Source organism: Episyrphus balteatus, chromosome 3 (assembly GCF_945859705.1).
Source record: "Episyrphus balteatus chromosome 3, idEpiBalt1.1, whole genome shotgun sequence".
Lineage (NCBI taxonomy): Eukaryota > Metazoa > Arthropoda > Insecta > Diptera > Syrphidae > Episyrphus > Episyrphus balteatus.
Window position 1 is genome coordinate 87,911,811 of NC_079136.1, and position 24,484 is coordinate 87,936,294.

Genomic DNA, 24,484 nt, shown 5'->3' on the forward strand with positions numbered 1-24,484 from the left:
AACTTACCTTAAAACTACAAGAATAAAATACTAAAAATTGTACATGATGCGTGTTATGACTCCAGAGCATGAGAAAGTGTTTTGAGGATTTTATCACCTTCATCTCCAATTAGTTCTTTCTTTGGATTGAATTGATCAAAGAATGAATACATCTTTTCCATACACACATCAAAAGTATGGGCGGTTGGATGGGTCATTGGTAGAATTTCACGAGTTTCTTGTGGCGTCGTTGTTGTGGTTCTTGTTGCATCTTCCATTTTAAACATTTCCTCGTCAATATCTTCATCATCATCCATGTCGTCTTCGTTTTCTTCCTCAAATTCAGCTTCTTCAATTTCACTTCGTGGTGCATTCACATCAAGAATGAGCAGTTTTTGAACCAACACCTGTATCAGGTGTTCAGTTAGAGCTGGTTGGTATTCCATTAGCCACAACACATTGTGTATATATCCAGCCACAACATGAGCAGGTTTCATTTTGCCCAAGGTTATTTTTGATGTTCCAATGATGTCCTCCTGGCATTGCCATCAAGAGTAACTTGCTGCAGCCGATGATCCAAGATGGGTACAACGACTATTCCTGCTCCTGGAATACCAGATGAATTGATGTCTCATCGTTTCACGTTTGATGTAAAACTCATCCCGTAATTCGGGTGTGGCTTATTCTGCATATTCGGTTTGGAGTTCTGCTGCCTTTGGAGAGTCCGATTTTCTTTTGAGAGATTTAGAGGGTTCCTATTGAGTTGCTGCTGGTAAAACTGATTTGATTGTCCATTTTTGTTAAATTGTTTTCTAAAATGAAAGAATAGAATAAAAATTTAAATTATAAAACTTGGAATAAAACTCTGAAAAGAATATATTACTATATTTTTAATTTTTTGTTACCTTTTTATTCTTGGGAAACAAAATATATATACAATGATGGCCATGGCATCCATGTTGGATTCAAAAAAATTGTTTTTTCACATAAAACCAAAAATTATCTGTTTATTCTTAGCCACATTTTAAGACCATGCCCATTAACATTAGTTGCGTCGTTCTTGTGTTATAAGCGTTTGAAGGTAGCCATATTGAATTTTTTTTCGATTTTTTAAAAATCAAATGTGAAAACTTTTTTATTTTTATTTCTAATTTTTCGAAAAAACTTTGGTAATTTTATATACATATCTGTTCAACAATCTTATCAGGATCCATTTAAGACTTTTATCTGAAAAGTGCATTGCGTATATCTCGAGATATTAACATTTCAATGCAACCATGTCAAACAAATTTTTGATTATTTTTTTCTATGAGAGTTTTTTTCAAACCTCGTTTTCTCCGCTTTTTTTTTTTGTTATTATTTTCAGATATTTTTGTATGAACACAACAAATAATGTACCTTGGCACTACTGTTTTTATCGAGAGAAAGTAAAATCTGGATAATTATCTGGATTTTTCAAAAATCTATACAGATAAAGTTTTTGTTGTTTTTAACACGTAAATTGTTTTGATTTCAAAAATCTCGATGTCGTTTTTTTGCACAAAATCTATATAGATAAACAAAAAAACATACCTAAATATCTGCAATTTCCTATTGATTTGGATTAAATTAAATTTATATTACCGAAGCAAATAAACAAAATTATTGATCAAAGGAACCTTTGGTTTTATTTTACAGAAATTGTTTTGATTTCAGCTTGACGTTCGTGTAAAAATTGTTGTCAAATGACACACACACAATCGCAAAAAGAATTCGGTTTGTTTTCATGTTCCTTTTTAACACCAAAAATTCCATTTTTTTGAGGCGATTCTAAAAATTGAAAGGAATTCGACATAAATTATCTCATTTTTGGGCGCTGATGATTTGCCACGAGAGAGAGATCAAATGGATTTGAAGCAAAACTCTCTGTTTCAAATGAAATTGACATAAAGCAAGAGCAGAAAAGCTTTTCAGTTCAGAACAACGTTGTAGAACACACATCTGAACACGATCACAGTTTTGTGTGAGACCCACGATCACACGATCGCACTTTGTATAATATTCCGGGAACTCCCCCATTTTCTTATACCATGAATCAGAAGCACATAGTAGGCTATCAGCTATCATCTATTTTGTGTTGTATATATGTGATAAGCTATAATAATTAAATTCATTTAAAACCTTTGCATTTTGAACTAAATCAAAGTTTATTTCCACAATTCAAAACCATAAAAATGTCTTCTGCAAAACCCAAAGTTATCTTCGTCCTTGGCCCGCCCGGTGCTGGCAAGGGTACAATTTGCCAGCGGTTGGTTAATAAATTTGAATTTGGTCATTACTCTGCTGGTGATTTGTTGCGCGATGAAAGTATGCTTCCCGATTCCAAAATGGGACCACTTATCAAAGAGTACATGAAAGATGGAAAGATTGTTCCTGTTGAAATTTCATGTTCACTTATTGAAAATGCTATGAAAACTTCTGGCAAAAGCAAATTTCTCATCGATGGATTTCCACGGAATCAAGACAACGTAGATGGTTGGAATAGAACAATGGCTGATAAGGTTGACTTTCAATTTGTATTGTTTTTTGATTGCTCTGAAGAATTGTGTATTCAACGTTGTTTAAAGCGTGGTGAATCAAGTGGACGTTCCGATGATAATATGGAAACATTAAAGAAACGTATTGCATCTCATATAAATGATTCTTTACCAATAATTGAGATTTATAAAAAAATGGGAAAAGTTATTACGATCGACGCTAGTACACATTTGGAAGTAATGTACAAAGAGGTAGAAGATGTTGTTAAGAACTTGTAGATGTGACGTGGGCAAGTGAAGGTGATTTATTTATGTATTCCAAAGTAGAGAGACGTATTTATGTACATAATAATAAGTATTAATTTGTTTCTGTTAAGTTGTCAAGGTGTATCAGTATATTTAAAAAAAAGTATAATTAGTAATAAAAAATACGAAAAATTAAACCATGAAATACAGTTTTGTTTTTTTTTTTTTTTTAACCAGCGAGCGAATACCTACATGCTTCTGCATCATAAAATATGACGGGCATCAAAAGTATTTTATAGAGCGTTTAATTCAGTCATTTCGTTCCAGTTTATAACCCACTCAATCGCCCATAGAAACAGCGATTAGCAATAATTGTTATCCTATTATTATCAGGGCTGATGTGTAATTTCTCAAGTTTACAACAGCACCCCGGATAGACAAATTCTTTCACCACCTCAAAATAAGACTTAACGATCGTTAAATTCCGACCAAGTGCATGATGGTAATCGATTCCACTTGATGGTACCATGTATTTCGCAATATGTTTTTATTTTTTGAAAAGAATCAATTTGGTCAGGAGGTCGAGATTATTATACACTTTGACTTCTTGTGGCTTGTCGATGGTTAGACTTCCGGACTATTGAGCTGCTGGTTAAAATAGTTTCACTAGTTTTCTGTACCTCTTGATTATGCGATTAAAGTATTTATCATTACAGGCGCCAGGACGGGTTGTGTACCCTTGTTGTCGGTCTTAATACTCTTCAGTAGAAATCTCGGACCTTTTTCCTATCAAATCAATCACTAAAACTTAGAAGAAGTATCATCTATCAAATATCTTGGTGTTGTGCTAGATAATAAATTATCTTTTAATGAACATATAGACTTAATATGCAATAAAGTATCTCAAAAATTAGGAGTTCTTAGAAGAACCCGAAGAAATATATCAAAAGATAGTGCAATAAAAGTTTTTAATGTGACTGTAAAACCTCATTTTGAATACTGTGCAAGTCTGCTCTTTACATGTAACATAACACAAAAAATGAGAATTCAAAAACTTCAAAACAAAGCCATGCGTGTTATATTAAAATGTGATCGTTATTCCTCTTCAACTGCAATGCTACAATCATTAAATTGATTAAATATAAATCAAAGACTTTTCATGATGGCAATGGTGTTTGTTTTCAAAATAAAACACAATATGTGTCCTGAATATCTTAAATCAATAATACCTGAAAATAGAAATATACAATATAGTTTGCGAAACATTGAAGAATTCAACATCAATCGAACGAGAACGACAAGAGCACAATCCAGTATAATCTATATCGTCGGTGAAACCAGAAAAGTGTTTAACTCCATTTTAGCAAATTTTATAGGAGAGCAAAAAAACAAAATCGTTTTGAAGGCATTTGTATGAGTTTTCATTTTCTAATTTGCTTATAAAATAAAAACTATGAAATTTAAGGGGATTCTGAGTTTAAGGAACGGTAGATGTTAGGTTTTTCTAACATCTAACAGATGGCATTCAAATCTAATTTTCAGAAAATTTGGAGTTACACACTTTTCTGGTTTCACCGACGATATGGGACTACAAGCATATAATAATCTTCCACTGAATATAAGAAATATAAACAATTTAGATCAATTTAAAAATCAAGTAATCATTTATGCAAAATCAAATATTTAATGTTAAATGCTTTTTATTTTACTAAAATGACTGATAAAAATTTGAATGTAACTTTAAAAAATTGTAAATTTCTTTTAGACCTTAATGGCCATTGGCCAAATAAATTTCAAATAAATAAATATTAAAGTATCTATTTATTTCCTCGACCGTCAGCTGTTCTTTTTAAGAAACATTTTATTATTTAATTCATATTCGTTTTACTTGGTTTACCTGCTCACTACCAGTGATCTTTTCAATTCCAGAAACAAAGGAGAATGGGCATTTTGGACGTTGAGCGGCCATTAATAAAATTGGTATCAAATGAAAGGACTATAACTTACGATATTAGTATCGTTAATGCATTATTCAATGTATGAACGACAAATTGGTTTATATTTTTATTTGGAACCTAAAAAATGATGCTCTGTAATTTTCCCTGAGTCTGAAACCCGACCAATAGAACTCATAAGATTTTTAAGACAACCACGTCAAGATTTTGTTCGAAAGTTTTCAAACAATTAAAACTAACAAAAAATTAAATAACGAAACTCTCAAAATAGTCTTGAAACTGTTGTTTTAAAATGCTTATAGTTTGGGTTCTAGTGGTTGGATATTCAAGATAAAGGTCTTCAGATTTAGGGAAAATGAGAGAGTATATATATATAGAGATAAAACTTTGAGACAATCTGCATAAAGTGTAATATGCAAAAATGCATTTTATCCGTTTTTGGAGTACGTCACAAGGATAGAACTTCTCCACAATATATGTAAACCTTAATTACATCAAAAAATAACAAATCATAAAAACTAAATAAGTTGTTAAAAATTAAATATTTTATTAAATAAAAAACATTTAAATTTAATATTAATAAAAAAATTTTTATGTTTTTTCTTTTATTTTCATAACAAATTCATTCCTGGCCGCGCAACGTCCACATTCCATACAAACTTGCTTATAGCTGAAGTTAACAAGGAATTCCGTGAAGAAAGTGTGATGCCGAGTTGTATAGACCAGTAAGCAAGAAAAACCCAATGTTATAAAAAATATCAAAAATCGCCTAACATGTGCTAAAAAAGAACATTGAATAAAAGCATACAGTTTTGAAGTGATGAAACAAAGATAAACGCATTTTCTTAGCATGGAAAGGGCCACAGAACCACATTTTTCGCCAGTAAATTGGATATTTACGATTAACAATTACCCCCAAACAGGCATCAAAAAGAGTACAAAATTTATTTTCGGACGAAAAAATTGATGTTTGCACCTGGCACGATCATACCCCTATAGAACATTTTATGGAATTATGTCAAGATTACGATTGTGGGAACAACGTTTAAAATTTCAAACGATGATCGGACCGGAATCAGAGAATATTGGAACCCTATTCCACAAAGTAGTCAGGCGTTAGTTGAAGGTTTACCAAAGAGGTGTCAAGCAACTTTGAAAAATCACAGTTAACTAATAAAGTACTTAATTGGTAATACTGTATTTATAGGAAATAGCTAATTTTAGCTTAGAAAACTTTTTTTTTTTACGATTTTAGGAATGTTTGCTATTTTCTTGTCCACAAGAAATAAGGTATACTCTAAACATTTTAATTTATTAAAATTGAAATAAAATAATTTCTAATTATTAAATAGGTATATAGTTTAAGAGCCGGGAGCAGATTTTTTGCGTGAGAGGTAACCGATTCATATTAATATTAGAATAAGTCCCAGTCATGGGGATGACGAAAACGAACGTCTGAAAGCATGTGTCTGCGCGTTTGCTGAGAAAAAGTGCATCAAAAGTGCATTTTTTCAGAAAATTGATTTAGTGAGGGTAACCACCTGGGAATAATTGGATCCTGACGCCCTCATCTTCCTGATTACAAAAATACCCATGGCAGACGTTTAAACCGCGCCCAAACACCCGACAGACGAGCCCAAAAACGCGCATTTTTACGCGTTTTTAGGGATTAGGGTAACCACCTAAAAACAATTGGATTCTGTAGCCCTTGACTCCCTGATTGCAAAAATATCGATGACAGACGTTTTAACCGCGCCCAAACACCCGACAGACGAACACAAAAACGCGATCTTTTACGCGAACGCAAGGGCTTGGGGTAACCACTTGAAATTAGTCTCATCCTGTTGCCCTTGACTCCCTGATTGCAAAAATACCCATGACAGACGTTTTAACCGCGCTCAAACACCCGACAGACGAACCCAAAAACGCGATTAGATTTAATTGAAGATTTTTGTAAACAAAAAAAAAATCAAAAAAAAAATCTTCCGTCGTTTAGGCAATTTCGTCACAAATTGACTTCAAACACAAAAAAAATATTTTGAACACAACGGCAACACCTACAATACACGTTTTTTAAAAGCCAGAATCTCATATCTATCTGTACAATTTAAATCCACTAAATGTAATCAAGAGAAAATTTTAAAAATAAATGCATTTTATAATAAGAAAAAGTTTTAAAAACTACACGTTAAAACTTTTTCAATAATTTTTTTTTTTTTTCAAAAATCTGAGTTTAATTACCATTTTTTTCAAAAACCCTTCATTCAATATACTTAATTTTGATTTAACAAATCAAAAATTGTTCTAAGTCCTTAAGAAATCCTATGTACTTAGAACAATTTTGCTTTACGCCGCCGACGAAACATGAATAAGCTTCTGGCTTTTAAAAAATGTATATTTAAATATTGTAGGTGATTTTTTCTTGGAGATATTGGCAAGTTGGATTACCTATCAGTTCTATTCTGCTATTCAACGTTCAAAAGATGTTTAAAATTAATTTTAGACAATTTTATTTCTTTAGAGTTTCTAATACAGACGAGGACAACACTTTGCTATTGAAAGTTAGAAGTTTTTCAATGCCAATTTGGCATGATTAAGAAAGAGAATCCTTCGATTCACGTGAATCGAATAGCAGAATAGGGCTGTATATTTTTTGGAGATTTTTTCTCATGGTGATATTTTTTTTTTTTTGGGATTTCGTTCGACTCCTAAATACAACCGCTCTCAAATCAGACCTAGAGCCTACGAAGATCAGATTATTTTAAAATAATAATATTCAAGTTCATAGGTCCCAAATATATTATTTTTTTATAAGAATAATCAAAAGTGTGCTATTTCTTTAGTCCATAGCTGTAGGTCAAAGTACCTACTGTGATATTGATTATCACGTCACGTATATTTATTTTAAAAGGTCAATAGGCTTGGAACATTTAGGATAAATTTAACATTAACTACTATTTCTAATACAAAAATATATGATTTGAAAATTATTTAAAAAATATTTTTAAAAAATTCCTATTTTGGAAGCAAATACCATTTCAAAATGAATGCAATTGTAACCATTCCAACAAACACAAGCATTTGTATTGCATTTGCCTGATTAACTCCTTTCACTGATCGTATAACTTCATTGTTGAATATGAAAACATTTCTACTCTCTTCAATGTATGCCTTTTTCATGTCCTCATCAAATTCCTTGTATTTCTCATTTAATATAGACTTCAATTTTGCCTTAAGCTCTGGTATTTTCTTATACCCAAACCATGTTGCTTCACAACCGGGCTTAACAGTTTCTTCTTCATCGTCTTCTTTTTTAGACATTGTCAACTTTCTAGCAATCATTCGTTTGCGTTGCAACAATTGCCCACCGGACATTAATGCCATGTACATTTGAAAAGCATAGGCAAAGAGGAGAATTTTATCTTTTTTGTTGACTTCACGCAAGTGTTCGAGATATTTCTTGACGGGTTCTTTGATTTCGTAAGTTTGTCGCCAATCTTTGCCAAGAAAATATTCAAAATCTTTTTCGAAGCCGGCAATGCGATGATATTCTTTTGGAAGTAATTCTTCGGGAAGTTCTTCCTCGAAGAATTTATAAATTTCGTAGAAGGATAAAAGTCCATCGGCCCAAACTTTGTCATTTGAAAGAGCTACAATACAAAAATTAACATGGAATTTTGGAATGATATAAGATACATTTTTAAAATAGCTTTTCAGATAATAAATTGACTTACCCAAAGCAAACTTTGCATTCACAAGAACATCACTTATTTTATGGACATCTCTTGTGGCTTTTTTTAGCTGAGTTGGAAAATCTTCTTCTGTTGTTGTAGCACTCATTTTGCGAGAACAATTTGATTTATTTCTTGATTCTTGAATAGAAATGATTTTATTTTTTTACTTTCTTGTTTATTTTGTGCCGACTTTTACTGCGCAAAAAGTAAAATGTCTTTTATTTTTGTTGTTTGTTTTTTTTTTTTTTTATTTTTTACCGAAATCAAAATAACTTGACAGTTCAGTAACAACAAAGAACAGTGATGCGTTCTTTTATTCGACGATGTTAACTATTGTTAACAATAGTTAACTTTCATCGTTCCTAAATGAGAAAAAAGTTACAAAGTGTAACATCGTGACGTCACAACATCGTTCCTAAATCCAGTGTTGAAGTGTCAAATAGTTACATTTTGTTACTTTTTCCAACTCAGCTTAGGTGCGTTCTTTTTCTAACAATAGTTAACTATTGTTAACTATCGTTAACTTTTGTCGTTCCTAAACTACAAAATAGTTACGATTTGTAACTATTTGACAGATGAACATCGTTCCTAAACTCGTTTTGAAGTGTCAAATAGTTACAAATCGTAACTATTTCCAACTCACCTCCATCATATGAGTTGAACATTCATGAGATTGTTGATGTGTCAAAGTGTATGTTTTGTTTACAAAACAAACTCAAAGATTTTTTTTCTTTTGGAAAAAAGCGGAAAAAATAAAAATAAAAAGAGAGTTTTGTAATTTTTTGATGAAAGATAATTTATTGTGAATAAAAAAAATTTTTTTTTGTTATAATAATGGAAATAAAAGTATTCTCAAGAGAAATTTAGCTGGTGGTTTGACAGTCTAACAATCTCTAACAATAGGGGGGTTCACATTGACCAACTTACCGGACAGACCGATTGTCATTTGGCCTGATGGCTGAATTATATTTTTCGTTCACACTCATCAGACAATTTTCATCAAAACCCATTTTTCATCTTATTTTTAATGTATCTTTCACCTATTCTGCTCTCAAATTCAAGAGAATGGATTATCACTGTCTGCCGGACAGACATGTCGTTCAATTGACTAACATGTCCGTCCGACCACCAAAAAATCAAAATTTTTTGAAAACCATCCGGCAAACCGGACAGGTCGTCGGATGGGTGTTCACACTATCAAAACAGCATCAGATCAGACCAAACGGCGGCTAGTCTGTCCGGTAAGTTAGTCAATGTGAACCCCCCTAATAAATCGTTCCTAAATGATTTGTAAAAAATCCAACGATTTCTAACAATGGCACTTCAACAATAATTTTTGACATAACAACGATCGTTGACTATTGTTAGAAAAAGAACGCACCTCTTCTGGACTTGAGTTTCAATGTTAATTTGTCAAACACAACTAAATGGGGAAGAGAGGGGATGATGTGAGAAGAGAATTTCTTGTTTGTTTCCATATTTGAAATTATTGAATGCATATTTTTGTTTCAATTTGCTTAGAATTCAATTAAAAAGAATTATTTCAGTACCAAATTAATTTTTTCTTGTTTATTCATTCATAAAATTAATCTCAAAAATTTTTCTTTTGACAGATCAACAAAATGTAACATTTATAGCCTGTTTTCACTAGAGCAAATGAGATGATTTCGATCAAATTTGCCAAATGAGGTTCGAAATGAGATAATTTCCCATAAGGGGGGTTCACATTGACCAACTTACCGGACAGACCCGTTGTCATTTGGCCTGATGGCCGAATTATATTTTTCGTTCACACTCATCAGACAATTTTCATCAAAACCCACTTTTCAGCTTATTTTTAATATATCTTTACCCTATTCTGCTCTCAAATTAGAGACAATGGATTATCACTGTCTGCCGGACAGACATGTCGTTTAATTGACTAACACGTTCGTCCGACCACCAAAAAATCAAAATTTTTTGAAAACCATCCGGCAAACCGGACAGGCTGTCGGATGGGTGTTCACACTATCAAAACAGCATCAGATCAGACCAAATGGCGGCTGGTCTGTCCGGTAAGTTAGTCAATGTGAACCCCCCTATACAAATTTCAAATTTGAAATGAGATAATTATCATCTCATTTCGACGAAATTAGCTAGGAAATTAAGTCAAATCGCCTGAACGCACATAAAACTTCATTGTAAATAGGTCACAATCATGAAACGTCAGTCAACCTAAAAAAAAAACATTACGGTAAAATAATTTCAATTTGTTTATGTTTATTTCGCGTCGGTTCGGCAAATAAAAATAAAATTACAAAAAGAAAACATTAAAAAAAAACTAATACTTCATTAAATTTTGCTAAAAAAGCTAGACGTGGCCGAGCACATTAAATAGAAGTCGAACCTATCCGATATCGTGCCAAGGATACGTCGCGTCTTTATTAATTCTAAAATTAATGAAAATTGAATCCGACTACGATGATGCCCCAAGCCCATGAGACTGTTCCCACTTGCAAGCTGTCCCACATGAAGTCCCACAATCCGTATTCTACCAAGAACAATATAACATTTAAAAATCAAATGCATAAGGTAAGGAGTTTGATTTAATTGAAAAAGGGTTTTATTGACGTGCGTTTTCAGGTAAAAGGCGTCCTTCCCGGCAAGGAAAAGGAGAAAATTGGACTTAAACCAGCGGCTAACTAGTCTATAGTATCGGCTCCTCCTCAGCAATCAAATGTGCATCAAAGCTTTATCAATTCTCAGATGAAAAGAAAATCTGGACCCCCATTTGCAGTCGAATATGCAACCTAATTCAATCCTCTGCTGCCGGTTATGATGATGCAAATGTGTCCACCCCCAATGAAGCTTTATAAAAATGAACATTTGAATAAAAATTAATACTCAATTGTGTTTATTAAGAAATTTCTTTGATACATTTTGGCCACTATTTGGACACCACACGAAGGGAAATATAATTTGGGTTCGTTCCAGTGAATAGTTAGATATGTTACGATGCTACCATTTAAAATGCATGTTAAAACTACACTTTGCAGCCACTGGTGCACTGTGAAATGTTTTCTCTTGTTTCATACTGTAGGGTAAAAAAAACCACAATGTTGGCCTCGAGATCGTAAAAGCTGAAAGAATTTAATATGTATTGTTTAAATGTGATAAGTTTGAAAAAAGAAATACTAACCTTTATCCAGAACTGCTTTGGATTGATCATTTGGGTCCCTGACCAAATAGTCGAAAAAAAACCATTTTAAGTCACTTCCATTTCCGTCGGCTTTTGCGTCTAACTCTCTTCCTTAGCTTTCTATGGTTTTTGCGCTTGTAAAATTATTTATGGTAGGGGCTGAGCATATTATAATAATATTATTTTCCATTTTTCATGTTTGTTTTGTTTTTGAAAAATTTTCAATTTGTTTTTTTTTATTTTTATTTTTTTTATTCACTAATTTCACCAAATGTCACATTTCAGGGTTGACACTTCTTGTCAGTCCAAATGAGATAATTTGTAGTGAAAACACTTTTTTGGTAATTTGCTAAATTACCTCATTTGGGGTGTAGTGAAAACAGGCTATTAGTCGTTCCTAAATCAAAGTTAACATTTTGTAACAAAATGTAACAAAAACAAATACAACGATTTTTTTGACATAACAACAATAGTTAACATTGTTCAATAAAAGAACGGACCACTGGACAAAGACGAATTTGACCTTGATTTTCAGCTGATTGTGAGTGTGTTCAGAGAACAAATTTTTCGAATTCACAATAGAGTTTTTTGCTTTATGTCGAATTCTTTTTAAAAAATCGATTTAGCCCTGATTTTTCAATCGTCAGTTAGACTATCAGAAGAATAAATATCAATATAAAAAAAACTTTTATTCCTAGGAATGAGCTCTATCTGAGGTTTATCTGACTATTGAAAAATTGGCCCTTAGCAATTTTTTGTTCAATAAATCATGTTTGACATTTTTTGTTTGCGGCAAGTAAATAGCTTCAAGATCGCTTTTAGTTCGACTTTTTGTTTTAAAGACTATTTTTTCTCAAACACTTCCTCATATCCATGTCGTTGTTGGATTAATTTTTTTCTATACAGAAAAAATTTTGGACTTGGTTCACATTGGAACATTTTGGATGTGTTCTGTAGAAATTCCCAGCTTATTTCGTTGAAATGGGGGGTAAATTATAGTATAGTTTTCCTAATTGGGACTTTTCAGTCGATTATTGCCATGCGGCGAAGCTTTTCGAGGCGACTAAAGTGACATTCCCCATAGAAAAATCTTAGTTGACCGACATATCGTGCGGCTAAAATCGGCTCGTAAAAAGTCGGCATAAGATCTTATTCCTTATTAAGCCATAACTACATTGGCTCAAAAAGTGAAAAAGTACAAAAGTGAAAATTTTCAAACGCATTTTTGTATGGTTTTTCGGGCTAGAAAATTAAAATAAATGATGCAGAATGCTTATTTTTCCGCCCAAAAATCAATTTTTAAACTCTTTTTTACAAAAAAATCTCGCTAGCGAGAAAAAAAATGTTTTCACTTTTGTACTTTTTCAAAAAGTGGTGATTGTAGTTAAGCCTTTAGGTGTGTTTTTTATTACAACCGGTCTTAACTAGACAAAAAAAACGCAGTCTGGGCTAAACAATTTTCATGTTAAATACAACAACACCTTAGCCCCTTGGGCTTAGTTGTTTAGCCCAAAGATTACTCTGGACTTAACTTTTTGAAGAGTTTTAAATCTGTGCTACCAAACTAATTTTTTCATAAATTGTTTAGAATTTGTTTACAAACGTGAAAACTGACGTTTGGAAGGACAAAATGTATTAAACTAGTTTTGCTAGCATACATTTTTGTATCTCTTTGTAAAACATACATAAAAATACAAGAAAAGGACGAAAGCGAAAAATATGACAACTCTAAATTTTTGTTGTGTCTGCTGTTTTCGGAACATTCAATATACAGTGATGCCAAGATTTCAGGTTAAGCCCCGAGGCGTTTTTTATGTCCAGTTAAGACCGGTGGTAATAAAAAACACACCTATTATTAATAAACCGCACAGATTATAAAAACAAATCTATTTTGTTTTTTCAAGAATATTTTTACCTCAATTCAATACCACTAGTAGAAAATGGAACACGATAAAAATTCTTTTTGGCATCACTTTTTTATTGTTTTGTTTTGATTTTGACATTTTGATTTCGAAGATGATTTCATATTCGAAAATTTGTCATCGCTGCTGCTTTGGTTTCTTCAACCCAAAAAAAAAAAGATTTTTATGATAAAAATATATAATTTTCCAAAACAAATAATAATATTTTTCCTATATATTTTACTTTAAATAAATTAAAACTATAATCTCCTAAGAATGGACTGGCTATTTGGTAAACGTATCTCACCCGAAGAAATGATGAGAAAGAATCAGCGAGCCTTAAACAAGGCGATGCGTGATTTGGATCGCGAACGAATGAAAATGGAGCAACAAGAGAAAAAAATCATTGCCGATATCAAGAAAATGGCCAAAGAAGGCCAAATGGATGCTGTTAAAATAATGGCCAAAGATTTAGTTCGCACCCGCCGCTACACTAAGAAATTTATGCTTATGAAAGCCAATATACAGGCTGTCTCACTCAAAATTCAAACATTAAAATCTCAGAATACTATGGCACAAGCTATGCAAGGTAAACAATGAATATATGAATGAATCACTACTTTTAAAACGATTGTTTGTTTATTTAGGAGTTACAAAAGCAATGCAAAGCATGAATCGACAAATGAATCTTCCCCAAATTCAAAAGATCCTCCACGACTTCGAGAAGCAATCTGAAATCATGGATATGAAAGAGGAAATGATCAACGATGCGATGGACGATGCAATGGAGGACGAAGGCGATGAGGAGGAGACTGATGCTGTTGTTTCTCAGGTACTTGACGAACTAGGACTCCAACTGAACGACCAATTGAGCGACCTGCCAACGGCGTCCGGTTCATTGTCGATAGCTGGTATTAAGCAGAATCAACCAGCTGCTGTTGCAGCTGGTGGGATTGGTGGCGGAGGAGCGTCGGGTGGAGATGGTGGTGCTGGGGCAGGCGGTGGAGCTGGGGGTAATACTTCACCAATGTCAGATGCAGATGCTGATTTGCAAGCTAGACTTGATAAATTGCGAAAGGACTAAAATGCATCAGGAATTCCATTTTATTATTTTTTTTTTGTAATGTAGAAACTTTTTTTTTTGTTCATTGATTATTCTTATTATTATTATAATTATATGCTTTTTGTTTTCGAGACTATTCATGGAATGCTTCTTGACACCACCCCAACACCAATTTTATACGCGGTCTGAGGTATGCAATACCTTGTTGTTATAAACTCTACGAATAAAAGTATTTTAATTGCTCACTTAAACAATTTAAAAATGTTTAGATTTATTTCGTCATGAGTTTTGGGGATTGATTCTTGATCATATTCAAATTTATAACTTTACAGAAGGTTTTGGGAGGTAAATAATGTTTAGGTGTACAAACGACTTCAGGGCGACTTGTGGGTCGGAAGAACACTTAAATTGAATACTTTTGTAATTTTTCAGCAATAAAATCTGAATGGATTAGACTTGGAAATCACTACTGATCCCTCAGCGTAAAACAAAAAAGAAAATCACCGCTCTTGTAGTTCTCAAACGAACTTTACCACTCTTGAGCTTGAAGATAAATTAATAACGATGAATAGGAAGTTACTGCTTCAAAGTTCAACAGATGCTTCGCACAATTCTGCCGGTTTAAGACATGCTTCTTGTGTTTCTTGGGATTTTGGGAACCAGTAATAGTTTAAAAGACGATTCTTTCATTAAAAAAACTATTTGGTTTGGTTAGAAAGAATTTGGCTTCGAGGAAACTTTTTAATTTTGAATACAACCATCATAAATCATAGACTAAGGGATAAAAAAAATTACAAATTTGTTGAGGTTTTTCAAATTTCAAGTGACTGTAGGTATTTTCGTACTGGAATTAACAAAAAAATAGATTTAAAAACTAGGAAGTTCAAGCTTTAAAATCTAACGATGAAAAAATTTAAACAAGCTACGTGTGCTACTCAATCCTATTGAATTGAATGAATTGAAAAAAAAAAAATCGAAATTTTTGTTTTTTTTTGTTGGTCTTACATGTTAAAAAAATTTTCAACTTTATTTGAAATTTATTCAAATTTCTTACAAAAATAAATTATGAGTTTTTGAAAAAAAAATTTTGTTTGCATTCTTTTTAAAAATTAAGAAAAAAAAAGGATTTTCGATACTTTTGGAATAATCAGGAGCTAAGTTGAAAATATCGTTAAACCAGTAATGTTGATTGTCCCTTTTTAAGTTTAACCCTCTGTAGGCACACCTCTTTTTTGTGACGTGATAGGCACACTGGTGCGAATTTGGTTTATAGTTTTTCATGTCGCTAGAACTTTTTTCGGTCACAATATTTTATGGAAAATCAAGTATGAAATTGATGTAGAATATTCCGAGGAATTCGAATATTGTATTCACAATTCCGAAAAAAATATTTTCACCCTTATAAAGAGACTTTTTTTATGACCACTTTTTTGAAAAATCGTAATTTCTTTATTTTTGTCCTGCCAAATTCGCACCGTGTGCCGACAGAGGGTTAATATGCCCACAATAACCCTACTATTTTTGCAAAAGGATTAAAGAATTACGATTTTGATTTTAAATGATCATAATCTATAACAAAAATATTTTTTTTTTCACATGCATTTCTATTGATATTTTGTTTTAATTTTATGAAATATTTATCAATAGAAATTCATAAAAATTCTTAAAGGTTATGATTTTTTTGTATCCTTGATTTTTTCACGAGTTTATAATGAGAATAAGCAGCGTGTTGCATGGAGGCAGCATGCCCCACACCCATCTCACTCTTTATTGTATATCTGTATGATATACAGTAGCGAGCAAATAAAATGCAAACGAAAGAGGTTTAAGGAGTTTTGAACAAGAACTAAGTTACCAAATTTGACATATTGAAACTGTTTTATTTTCATTAAACAGAGTCAATTTGTGGAATATTTTACTCCAAAGCCATTACTTGGTCAAAAGTCTACCTAAATATGCGTTTTTAGACGAGCAAAAAAATGCAAATGTTTTTATTGTTTGCCTTTTTTTTTTGCTCGCTACTGTATAAGTGGTGTTGAATATTGAATTAAGCCTTTCCTTAATCCTCTAATGCAATTGAAATAAGGCCCGTCAAGCGTTATTTCAATGTTGTCGTGGAAATAGTTTAAATTCATAAGGCATCAAGAATTAATATAAAATACATACAAGTAGTCGAGTCAAATTAGACATAAAATTTGTAAAATCTCGGAATCCAGGGAAAGTCGATGCATCTAAAAAACGAGTATAGGGCTGCATTATAAAAGGGTCAAATAAGAAAGTTAAAAAAAAAAAATTTCACCGCTCTCGATTACAACAGTTTTTATGGACCGTTAACTGTCATTCCGTATGCAAGCGTCAATCGGAATTGCTGTCTCATTTTAGATTTTGATCAAACTTTGTAGGGATGTTCTTTAGGACTGTAAGGAAGCAAATCCATTATGATTTAATTTTAAGTTGCGTGGTTTCCCCGGTACCCGCATTCGAACTTTTTCAGAAGGTCATTTTAATGTTATTATAGCTTTGCGTCTACTAAAGATATCTTTTTGTTTGAAACGCCATTTTAAAGCTTAAGAGTAGTAATTTTTGAATATATATTAAAAAATTACGTAATAATTACCCCTGAATTAAAAATAATTTTTGAAAAACTGGTAATTTTGCTGATTTTTCATGGTTTTTGACTGGCTCCAGAACCTTGGTATGTAGGAAGCTTATACTTACCAAATATTAAATATAGATATTTTTCAACAAAATAAATCTAAAATGAACTCGATGGCTGTACTCCTTATGTAAAAATTTTAAGTTCAAAGTATAGAGTATTTTAAAAAAGCTAATTTTTATACTGTCATTTTCTACGATTTGACTAAACGAAGAAATGTGAAACTTACAGTGTGTTAAGCTAAGAGTACGAACTAAATATACTATTAATTTCATGCTTCTATCTTATGTCAAACATAGTGCAATCATAGCCTTAAGTAGGGTTTTTTTTGGCTTTTTAGCATTTTTGCGAATTTTCAAACAAGCGGTACACTAAGAAGATATGAAAATAACACAATTTTATTTAGAGGACTTAAAGTTAAAAGTTTCAACTTAACACACTGTTAGTTTCATGTTTCTATCTTTAGTCAAATCGTAAAAAATCATAGTATAAAAAAATATTTTTTCAAAAAACTCAAAACTTTAAACTTAAAATTTTTGCATAAGGAGTACAGCCATCGAGTTCATTTTAGATTTATTTTGTTGAAAAATATTTATATTTTATATTTGGTAAGTATAAGCTTCCTACATATAATAGCCAAGGTTCTGGAGCCAGTCAAAAACCATGAAAAATCAGCAAAATTACCAGTTTTTCAAAAATTATTTTTAATTCAGGAATAATTATTACGTAATTTTTTAATATATATTCAAAAATTACTACTCTTAAGCTTTAACATGGCGTTTCAAACAAAAAGATATCTTTAGTAGACGCAAAGCTATAATAACATAAAAATGACCTTCTGAAAAAGTTCGAATGCGGGTAGCGGGAAAACCACGCAACTTAAAATTAAATCATCATGGATTTTCTTCCTTACACTCCTAGAGAACATCCCTACAAAGTTTGATCAAAATCTAAAATGAGACAGCAATTCCGATTGACGCTTGCATACGGAATGACAGTAAACGGTCTATAAAAACTGTTGTAATCGAGAGCGGTGAAATTTTTTTTTTTAACTTTCTTATTTGACCCTATTATAATGCAGCCCTATACTCGTTTTTCAGATGCATCGACTTTCCCTGGATTCCGAGGTATAAAGCTAATTTGACTCCACTAAAGAGAAATAAAGCAAAAAAAAATTGTACATATTCCATAAATCGAAGTAAAAATGCTGATGTTATGATAAAGTTAATTTATCAGATAAACGAACTATAGATGATATTAATATGATAACCTTTTGATAATTAAAATTAACTCAATGCTAGATAAAAATAATGCTAGATTATAAAATATAGCAAATTTGTTTGTTGTGATGAAAACGGTTATCTCATCTCATGATCATTTATGATATGAAATTTATTTATGAAAAAAGAACCCCATTGAAAATATTTTACTCAAATACATTGTCGATGTTATGCGACCAAAAAACATCAAAATTGATTTGAAAAACGTTTGTATGATGTAAAACCTGAAAAACATCTTCTGAAAATAACTGTCAATTAAAGAATGACTTTCAACGAGTTTGTGTTTGACACACAAACGAGTCGGGAACCCATTTAACCTTCTCTATGACATTGTCGATGTTCAGCAACCTGAACCAACTTGTGGCATTTAAATTGGTCAATTTCCATTTCAAAAAGAGCCATTGATATTGCAAATCTCAATGAATGCACTGTGTATCTCATAGAGCTTATAGGCGATATTGGTGTCAAATTAAAGGTAATATTGTCAGCTATTGTAATTCAGAGGCTTTCCGAAAAAGCGCTTAATATGATAATATCGACGTGTTAAGGAGTTTGGTTGGTATCAAATCAATGCACTTTACCACACCAATCGTGTCAGGATGCGGAGGGAAGACTTGTGGTTTTTGTAACTACTCATAGCCCTCCTTCACATCCAATTGGAAATTTTCTTTAGCTCGATGAGTAAAGTGTTTTTACAGTGGGTTTCACAAACGACAAACCTAATTTTTTTTTTTTTTTTCGTTCAAATTTGGTTTCCTAATCTGAATATCCAAAACTAACTAGATTTCATTTGTTGGGTTTACGTGAATTAGTTATTAGAGAGGTAAATTTGTATCTGTACTGAATGTAATATTACACTCAGCCCTACCCGAAATTTGTGTTTGTTTAAATACCAAATTTTTCCCATTTGAAAGTATGTAAATTGTTTTTTATCACAATGTGCATCAATACCTATTTGAGGAGAATAGGTGAGTACATAAATGCATACTCTTTTTCTGTTGTTTTTTTTAATAAATATTAAATTATTTCTTTGTCCCGACAGACGCACGTTTCGATGAAATTGCAAACTTCGTAGTCCCGTCCGAAGAGAGAGATAATTTAATTGCTATGAGTTTCGTAAAATTTAATTAAAAAAAAAACCGCGAAAAGGATAGCTTAAGATCTCTTATTCTATTGTTATTCCTATTACTAAACTTGTTGAAAACCTGTCTTTAAAATATCAATACAAATAATACCAGTTCTGGATTTTAAAAATAGGTATCAGTCCAGTTTGACTACAACACTAAATTACGACGATTATGACTCAAATTGAATACATTTGGTGAATGGTCAAATATCGTACATGTGGCATTAGATTTAATTAAATACTAATTCATAATTAATGCGATTAAAGTTTCCTTTAAATATATGACTAGACTGTGTTCCTATTTATTGATATCTCCCACTGAATGCAAATAACCTTTATAAAGGTCACATTCATTTAAAGATACCAGTTTCAGTTAAAGAAATTCAATAAAACGCGTCAATGACTTTTTTTTAATTGATTTAATTTTCCAAATTTTTGTTCACATTTTTTGTGTTTTTTTTTTTTTTTTTTTAATCTACAATCGGCATAATCACACTTGAGTGATAGATAACTTTAAATTACTTAAAAATATAAATTTATTCCTGGCGGCTCATCATCATCGCCTCATTATTATTGACTTTACGGAATGAAATGCGTCTACAATTTTTACCTACATACAATTTGCTTTATCTACTTAGGCATACATTAAAGTGTATTTTTATTATTTTGGTGTAAAGGAGGACAGATCTTATCCTTACAATCCAGATATGACCTTTTCAACTTCTTCAAAAACAACATCAGCATCTGGACTAGCATCGATAGTCTTCACTTTGCCCTGCTTTTCATAATGTTGAATAATTGGCAACGAATCACCCACATAGGTTTCGATTCGTTTCTTTAAACTCTCCAAATTGTCATCGGCACGTCCACTCGACTCTCCACGCTTCAAACAACGTTGAATGCAAACATCCTCGGTACATTTGAAGAATAACACAAATTGGAAATCGACTTTGTCGGACATCTTATTGTTCCAGCCATCAAGATTGTCTTGGTTCCTCGGGAAGCCATCAATAAGGAACTTATTTTTGTTTGAATTTTTCATGGCATTTTCAATGAGGGAGCATGTTATTTCGACAGGAACGATTTTACCATTTTTAATGTAATCTTGGATGAGTGCTCCAACTTCGGAACCCTCTCGCATGCGCTCTTCGCGGAGTAAATCTCCAGCCGAGAGATGAACAAAACCGAATTTATCAACAATTCGTTGGCATTGAGTGCCTTTGCCAGCACCTGGACCACCGAGTACAAAAACAATTTTAGGTTTTTCAGAGGACATTGTTGTTAGTTGTTTAATTACTGGAAAATCAATTTGATTACGTGAAGCACCAGTGAACTTGAATGGGGAAAGAATTGTTGGGTGGAGGAAATTGGCTGGCGGTTTTCTACAAAAATTAGCACTACAACGAAGTAAAAGAGGCACACTCAACATATATATACAATTCTTTTGATAACTTATCGAACAAAATTTAATGATTTGTCGAATTTTAAGTGGTTTTTCTTTTTTTTTTTAAGACGCAAACTCAAGTCTTTTTTATCATTCGGCAAATGAATAATGATAAAGTGCAAAGTGCTCTGCTCCACTCCAACTCCGAGTTTTTTTTTTCTCTAGCTTTTTTGACATTTAAATGTGGATTCTATTTTGTGGATTGTATGTTTTGGCAGCGGAAGTGATAAAAGCATTATTGCCATGTTAAAATTTTGTTGGCAAATTTATAATTTTAGCATTCATTTTTTGTATTAGGTTTTCAATTTTTGTATTTGCTCTGAAAAACTCTGTTTCGTTGAACTCAAATTGCAATTTCTTATTTTGTTGAGTTTAACTTTAAAAATTTTTAAGCTTCTTTGAAAACTACAATAGCAGGGCAAGTTTTAAAAAGAATGAGCCAGTGTTAAACCAAACGAACTTTTTTTTTCGAGGTACAGTTCTAGAATAATAGTTGAAGTGTCCATCAGGGAAAAAACGGCGCATGTCCACTTTTTGTCAAAAATAAACTAATGATGAGGTCTTGTAGTCACGGTTGCCACTTCAAAATAAAAATTTTGACCAAGATTGAGAATAAAAATGACCAAACACAACTAAAAATGACCAAAATAATTTTTGAATTTTTCAGTCCGTGGTGATTATATGATTTTTCAGGACAAGTTGTTGCCAGAAAAGAAACTGGGAAAACTTTCTATTAAAACTTAAACTTCTGACATGGAGATCATTGCAGTTTCTTAAAATGATTAGTAGATAAAATTGACTTTTTTTAAATTAGAAGTTTCTCAGCTTTGTTTCCCATAAAAACATCTTCAATATATTCAAACACAATTCACTGTTCTTCTGGACGAAGAAGTAATATTTTTGATATACACTAGCCCAAAAAATTAAGGGAACAAAAAAAAATCGTGATTTTTTTAGTGATTTTCGATAGGCTGTATCTCAGTGAAAAATGATCCCATCATGACAAAATAAAAAGCAGTTAAAAACTCTATTCTTCTAGTTTTAGGATTAAATATTAAAATAATTTCTTTTTAACGGTAAAATAGCTAAATTTTTGGAACTGTTAAAAAGCAAACATTTTCCAATTTTTGTTTGTTTTTACTTTTCTCTTAACCCTCTACTGCATGAATTAATATTAGCGGACGAAAAAATTAAAAAATGCTTTACATGGGTTCTTTGGGTTGTTTCAAAACAGTTTTCATTAAAAAAATTTGTTTAAATTAATTTGTTTAAAAAATTTGTTTATAAGCCAAATTTGGCTTCGTATGCATTAAGGGGTAAGACATTTTACTAATTTTATTTATTCAGATTATGTAAAGAATACAATTAAAAATATCAAAAGATAAATATTTATCATTTAAAAACAAAATAAAGTAAAATAAATACATTGCATTACAGAAGGTTAAGAATTAATTCAAATTTGGCTCATTTTAAGAGATGGAACCGAGAAAAGCAATTTTCTGGTTCACATTCTTTCCACTGCCGAAGTTAGTCTTGCTCCAACATTTTCACCCACTCCCAGATCATACAAAAACTAAAAAGTAATACAATGATTGAAAAATATTATAGGTGAGCCCCTCTGCCCCTAAAATTTTTGTGGTTACGCCGCTGGAAATGTGGTTAACATGAGAAAAATGTCTCTAAAAACGAAGGGGCTCCATTTCTGAAGCAAAACATAGCTTCCAAGCAAAATAACAATGTAAAGAAACAAAATTTTCCAACAAAAAATTTTAACATATTGTGTAGATTAACAACCCCTTAATGCATACGAAGCCAAATATGGCTTCCGTACTTTTTGCCCTCCCAAGACCAGGCCAATAATTTTTTTTCAACAAAAATTGGTTCATAGCATACACAATTAGACAATCGATCAAAAATAAATTTTTAATTCCACTTTACTTTCCAAACAAACGCAGTAATTAACACTAAAAGTATGAATATATTCTACACTTTCGATTTCAATGCAGACGACTGATCGACTCACCTGTGATCATAAAATATACCTTTATTTTGTGTCGGACACACTAAAAAACTATCTCTATGGGTTCTCAGAAACACAAAGAAGAGGATTGTATTTAATCTTTACCATTTTTTTTGTGACAGAGAAGAGAAAAGTGCATACAAACAGACAAAACCATATTTGGCTTCGTATGCAGTAGAGGGTTAAGAAAGTGGGAACATTTTTTCTGATAAAATGATTATTATTTTTAGAAAGGCTATTAATTAGGCTTAAAAGATTCATTTTGCTTCAAACTTCTACGATTTTTTTTTTACTGCAATATCAGTCATCAAACCAAAAACCATACTTTTGACTTTGGCTATCAATATCTCAACAACGGATCACTGTACAAAATATTCAAGGACACATTTAAAAACTTCATTTAATTCTATACAAAGAAATTAAGTTTGCTTTGTTAAACAAATTGTTTTCTTATTTTTTAGAATAATTTAGAAAAGCTATCAAAATAGGCATTTTTACGGTTTTTTAGAAAATTTACCGCTATTTAATTTCTATGGGTGATAAGATTAAACTGAGGCTTAGTTATTGAAGCTTAATATACCTGAAATTAAAAGTTTCAGACTTATTCATCAAGCAGTTTTTCTGTTGTGAGGGTTTGAATTTTTGACATGAAATAAAACACCATTTTTCTGCAGGTCTAAATGACTTACTTCTTTGAACTTTTTTATGAGTAAAATCAAATTCCTTTGAGTTTATTTGAACATTTTATTGATAAATATCGTTTAAGTTTTAGATAAACAAAGAGAAAACAAAAAAAAATTTCAAAATTAGGAAAAATATCCAAAAATGGTATAAAAAGGTTTTTTCAAAATTTAACTTTTTTGAAAACTTTTAATTTTTCCTAGGTTTATCTTAAATTTAAACGATATTAATCAATAAAATGTTCAAATGAACTCAAAAGAATTTGATTTTACTCATAAAAAAGTTCAAAGAAGTAAGTCATTTAGACCTGCAGAAAAATGGTGTTTTATTTCATCTCAAAAATTCAAACCCTCACAGCAGAAAAACTGCTTGATGAATAAGTCTGAAACTTTGCATATTAATTTCAGGTCAATGAATGAATGGTTTTTTGAACTTAATCCTAGTTGGCGTCTTCTGATTTGGCCTTACAAAAAGCAACATATTACATTTTGACTAAACATTAAAAAGAACTTAATTGAAAATTAGTTTTTGAGACTTTATAGCAAAAATACAGGTGTGTAGCTCAAAAACTAGACATGATAGAATAAATCTTTAAACAGTTTTGAATTCAGCACACTAAAATCAATTAAAATCACCTAAGTTCTTGCTCTTGATTTTTTTTTTGTTTTTTGCCGACCAGTGTTTTTACAATAAGGACGAGACTTC

The 24,484-nt window shown here is 31.6% G+C and overlaps 5 protein-coding genes across 5 annotated transcripts; 2 read left to right on the plus strand and 3 right to left on the minus strand.

Annotated features, from left to right (window-relative positions):
* LOC129917061 (RNA polymerase I-specific transcription initiation factor RRN3-like) lies at positions 1-908 on the minus strand. The gene is made up of 2 exons (XM_055997376.1): positions 885-908; positions 1-791 (listed from the first exon to the last, which is right to left on the minus strand). The coding sequence occupies exon 2, from the start codon at positions 474-476 to the stop codon at positions 54-56; it is 423 nt and encodes a 140-aa protein (XP_055853351.1). The 5' UTR covers positions 477-791; positions 885-908; the 3' UTR covers positions 1-53.
* Positions 909-1,994: 1,086 nt separating this feature from the next.
* Positions 1,995-2,890, plus strand: LOC129917055 (UMP-CMP kinase-like). Its single transcript, XM_055997370.1, has one exon. The coding sequence runs from the start codon at positions 2,193-2,195 to the stop codon at positions 2,772-2,774; it is 582 nt and encodes a 193-aa protein (XP_055853345.1). The 5' UTR covers positions 1,995-2,192; the 3' UTR covers positions 2,775-2,890.
* A 4,640-nt stretch (positions 2,891-7,530) lies between these two features.
* On the minus strand, positions 7,531-8,671 carry LOC129917052 (heme oxygenase 1). The gene is made up of 2 exons (XM_055997366.1): positions 8,431-8,671; positions 7,531-8,346 (listed from the first exon to the last, which is right to left on the minus strand). Exons 1-2 carry the CDS (start codon positions 8,534-8,536, stop codon positions 7,712-7,714), a joined length of 741 nt encoding a protein of 246 aa, XP_055853341.1. The 5' UTR covers positions 8,537-8,671; the 3' UTR covers positions 7,531-7,711.
* A 4,959-nt stretch (positions 8,672-13,630) lies between these two features.
* Positions 13,631-14,834, plus strand: LOC129917051 (charged multivesicular body protein 2a). The gene is made up of 2 exons (XM_055997365.1): positions 13,631-14,098; positions 14,157-14,834. Exons 1-2 carry the CDS (start codon positions 13,786-13,788, stop codon positions 14,591-14,593), a joined length of 750 nt encoding a protein of 249 aa, XP_055853340.1. The 5' UTR covers positions 13,631-13,785; the 3' UTR covers positions 14,594-14,834.
* Positions 14,835-20,073: 5,239 nt separating this feature from the next.
* On the minus strand, positions 20,074-21,175 carry LOC129917053 (UMP-CMP kinase-like). Its single transcript, XM_055997367.1, has one exon. It carries the CDS (start codon positions 21,061-21,063, stop codon positions 20,329-20,331), a length of 735 nt encoding a protein of 244 aa, XP_055853342.1. The 5' UTR covers positions 21,064-21,175; the 3' UTR covers positions 20,074-20,328.
* Between the last annotated feature and the right edge of the window lie 3,309 nt (positions 21,176-24,484).

Excerpts from the sequence above, each read along its gene's own strand:
- LOC129917061 (XM_055997376.1), bottom strand. The coding sequence starts at position 476 with ATGAAACCTGCTCATGTTGTGGCTGGATATATACACAATGTGTTGTGG.
- LOC129917055 (XM_055997370.1), top strand. The coding sequence starts at position 2,193 with ATGTCTTCTGCAAAACCCAAAGTTATCTTCGTCCTTGGCCCGCCCGGT.
- LOC129917052 (XM_055997366.1), bottom strand. The coding sequence starts at position 8,536 with ATGAGTGCTACAACAACAGAAGAAGATTTTCCAACTCAGCTAAAAAAA. Across the intron at positions 8,347-8,430 it reads GAATGCAAAGTTTGCTTTGG|CTCTTTCAAATGACAAAGTT; the intron begins GTAAGTCAATTT and ends TTTGTATTGTAG.
- LOC129917051 (XM_055997365.1), top strand. The coding sequence starts at position 13,786 with ATGGACTGGCTATTTGGTAAACGTATCTCACCCGAAGAAATGATGAGA. Across the intron at positions 14,099-14,156 it reads TATGGCACAAGCTATGCAAG|GAGTTACAAAAGCAATGCAA; the intron begins GTAAACAATGAA and ends TTGTTTATTTAG.
- LOC129917053 (XM_055997367.1), bottom strand. The coding sequence starts at position 21,063 with ATGTTGAGTGTGCCTCTTTTACTTCGTTGTAGTGCTAATTTTTGTAGA.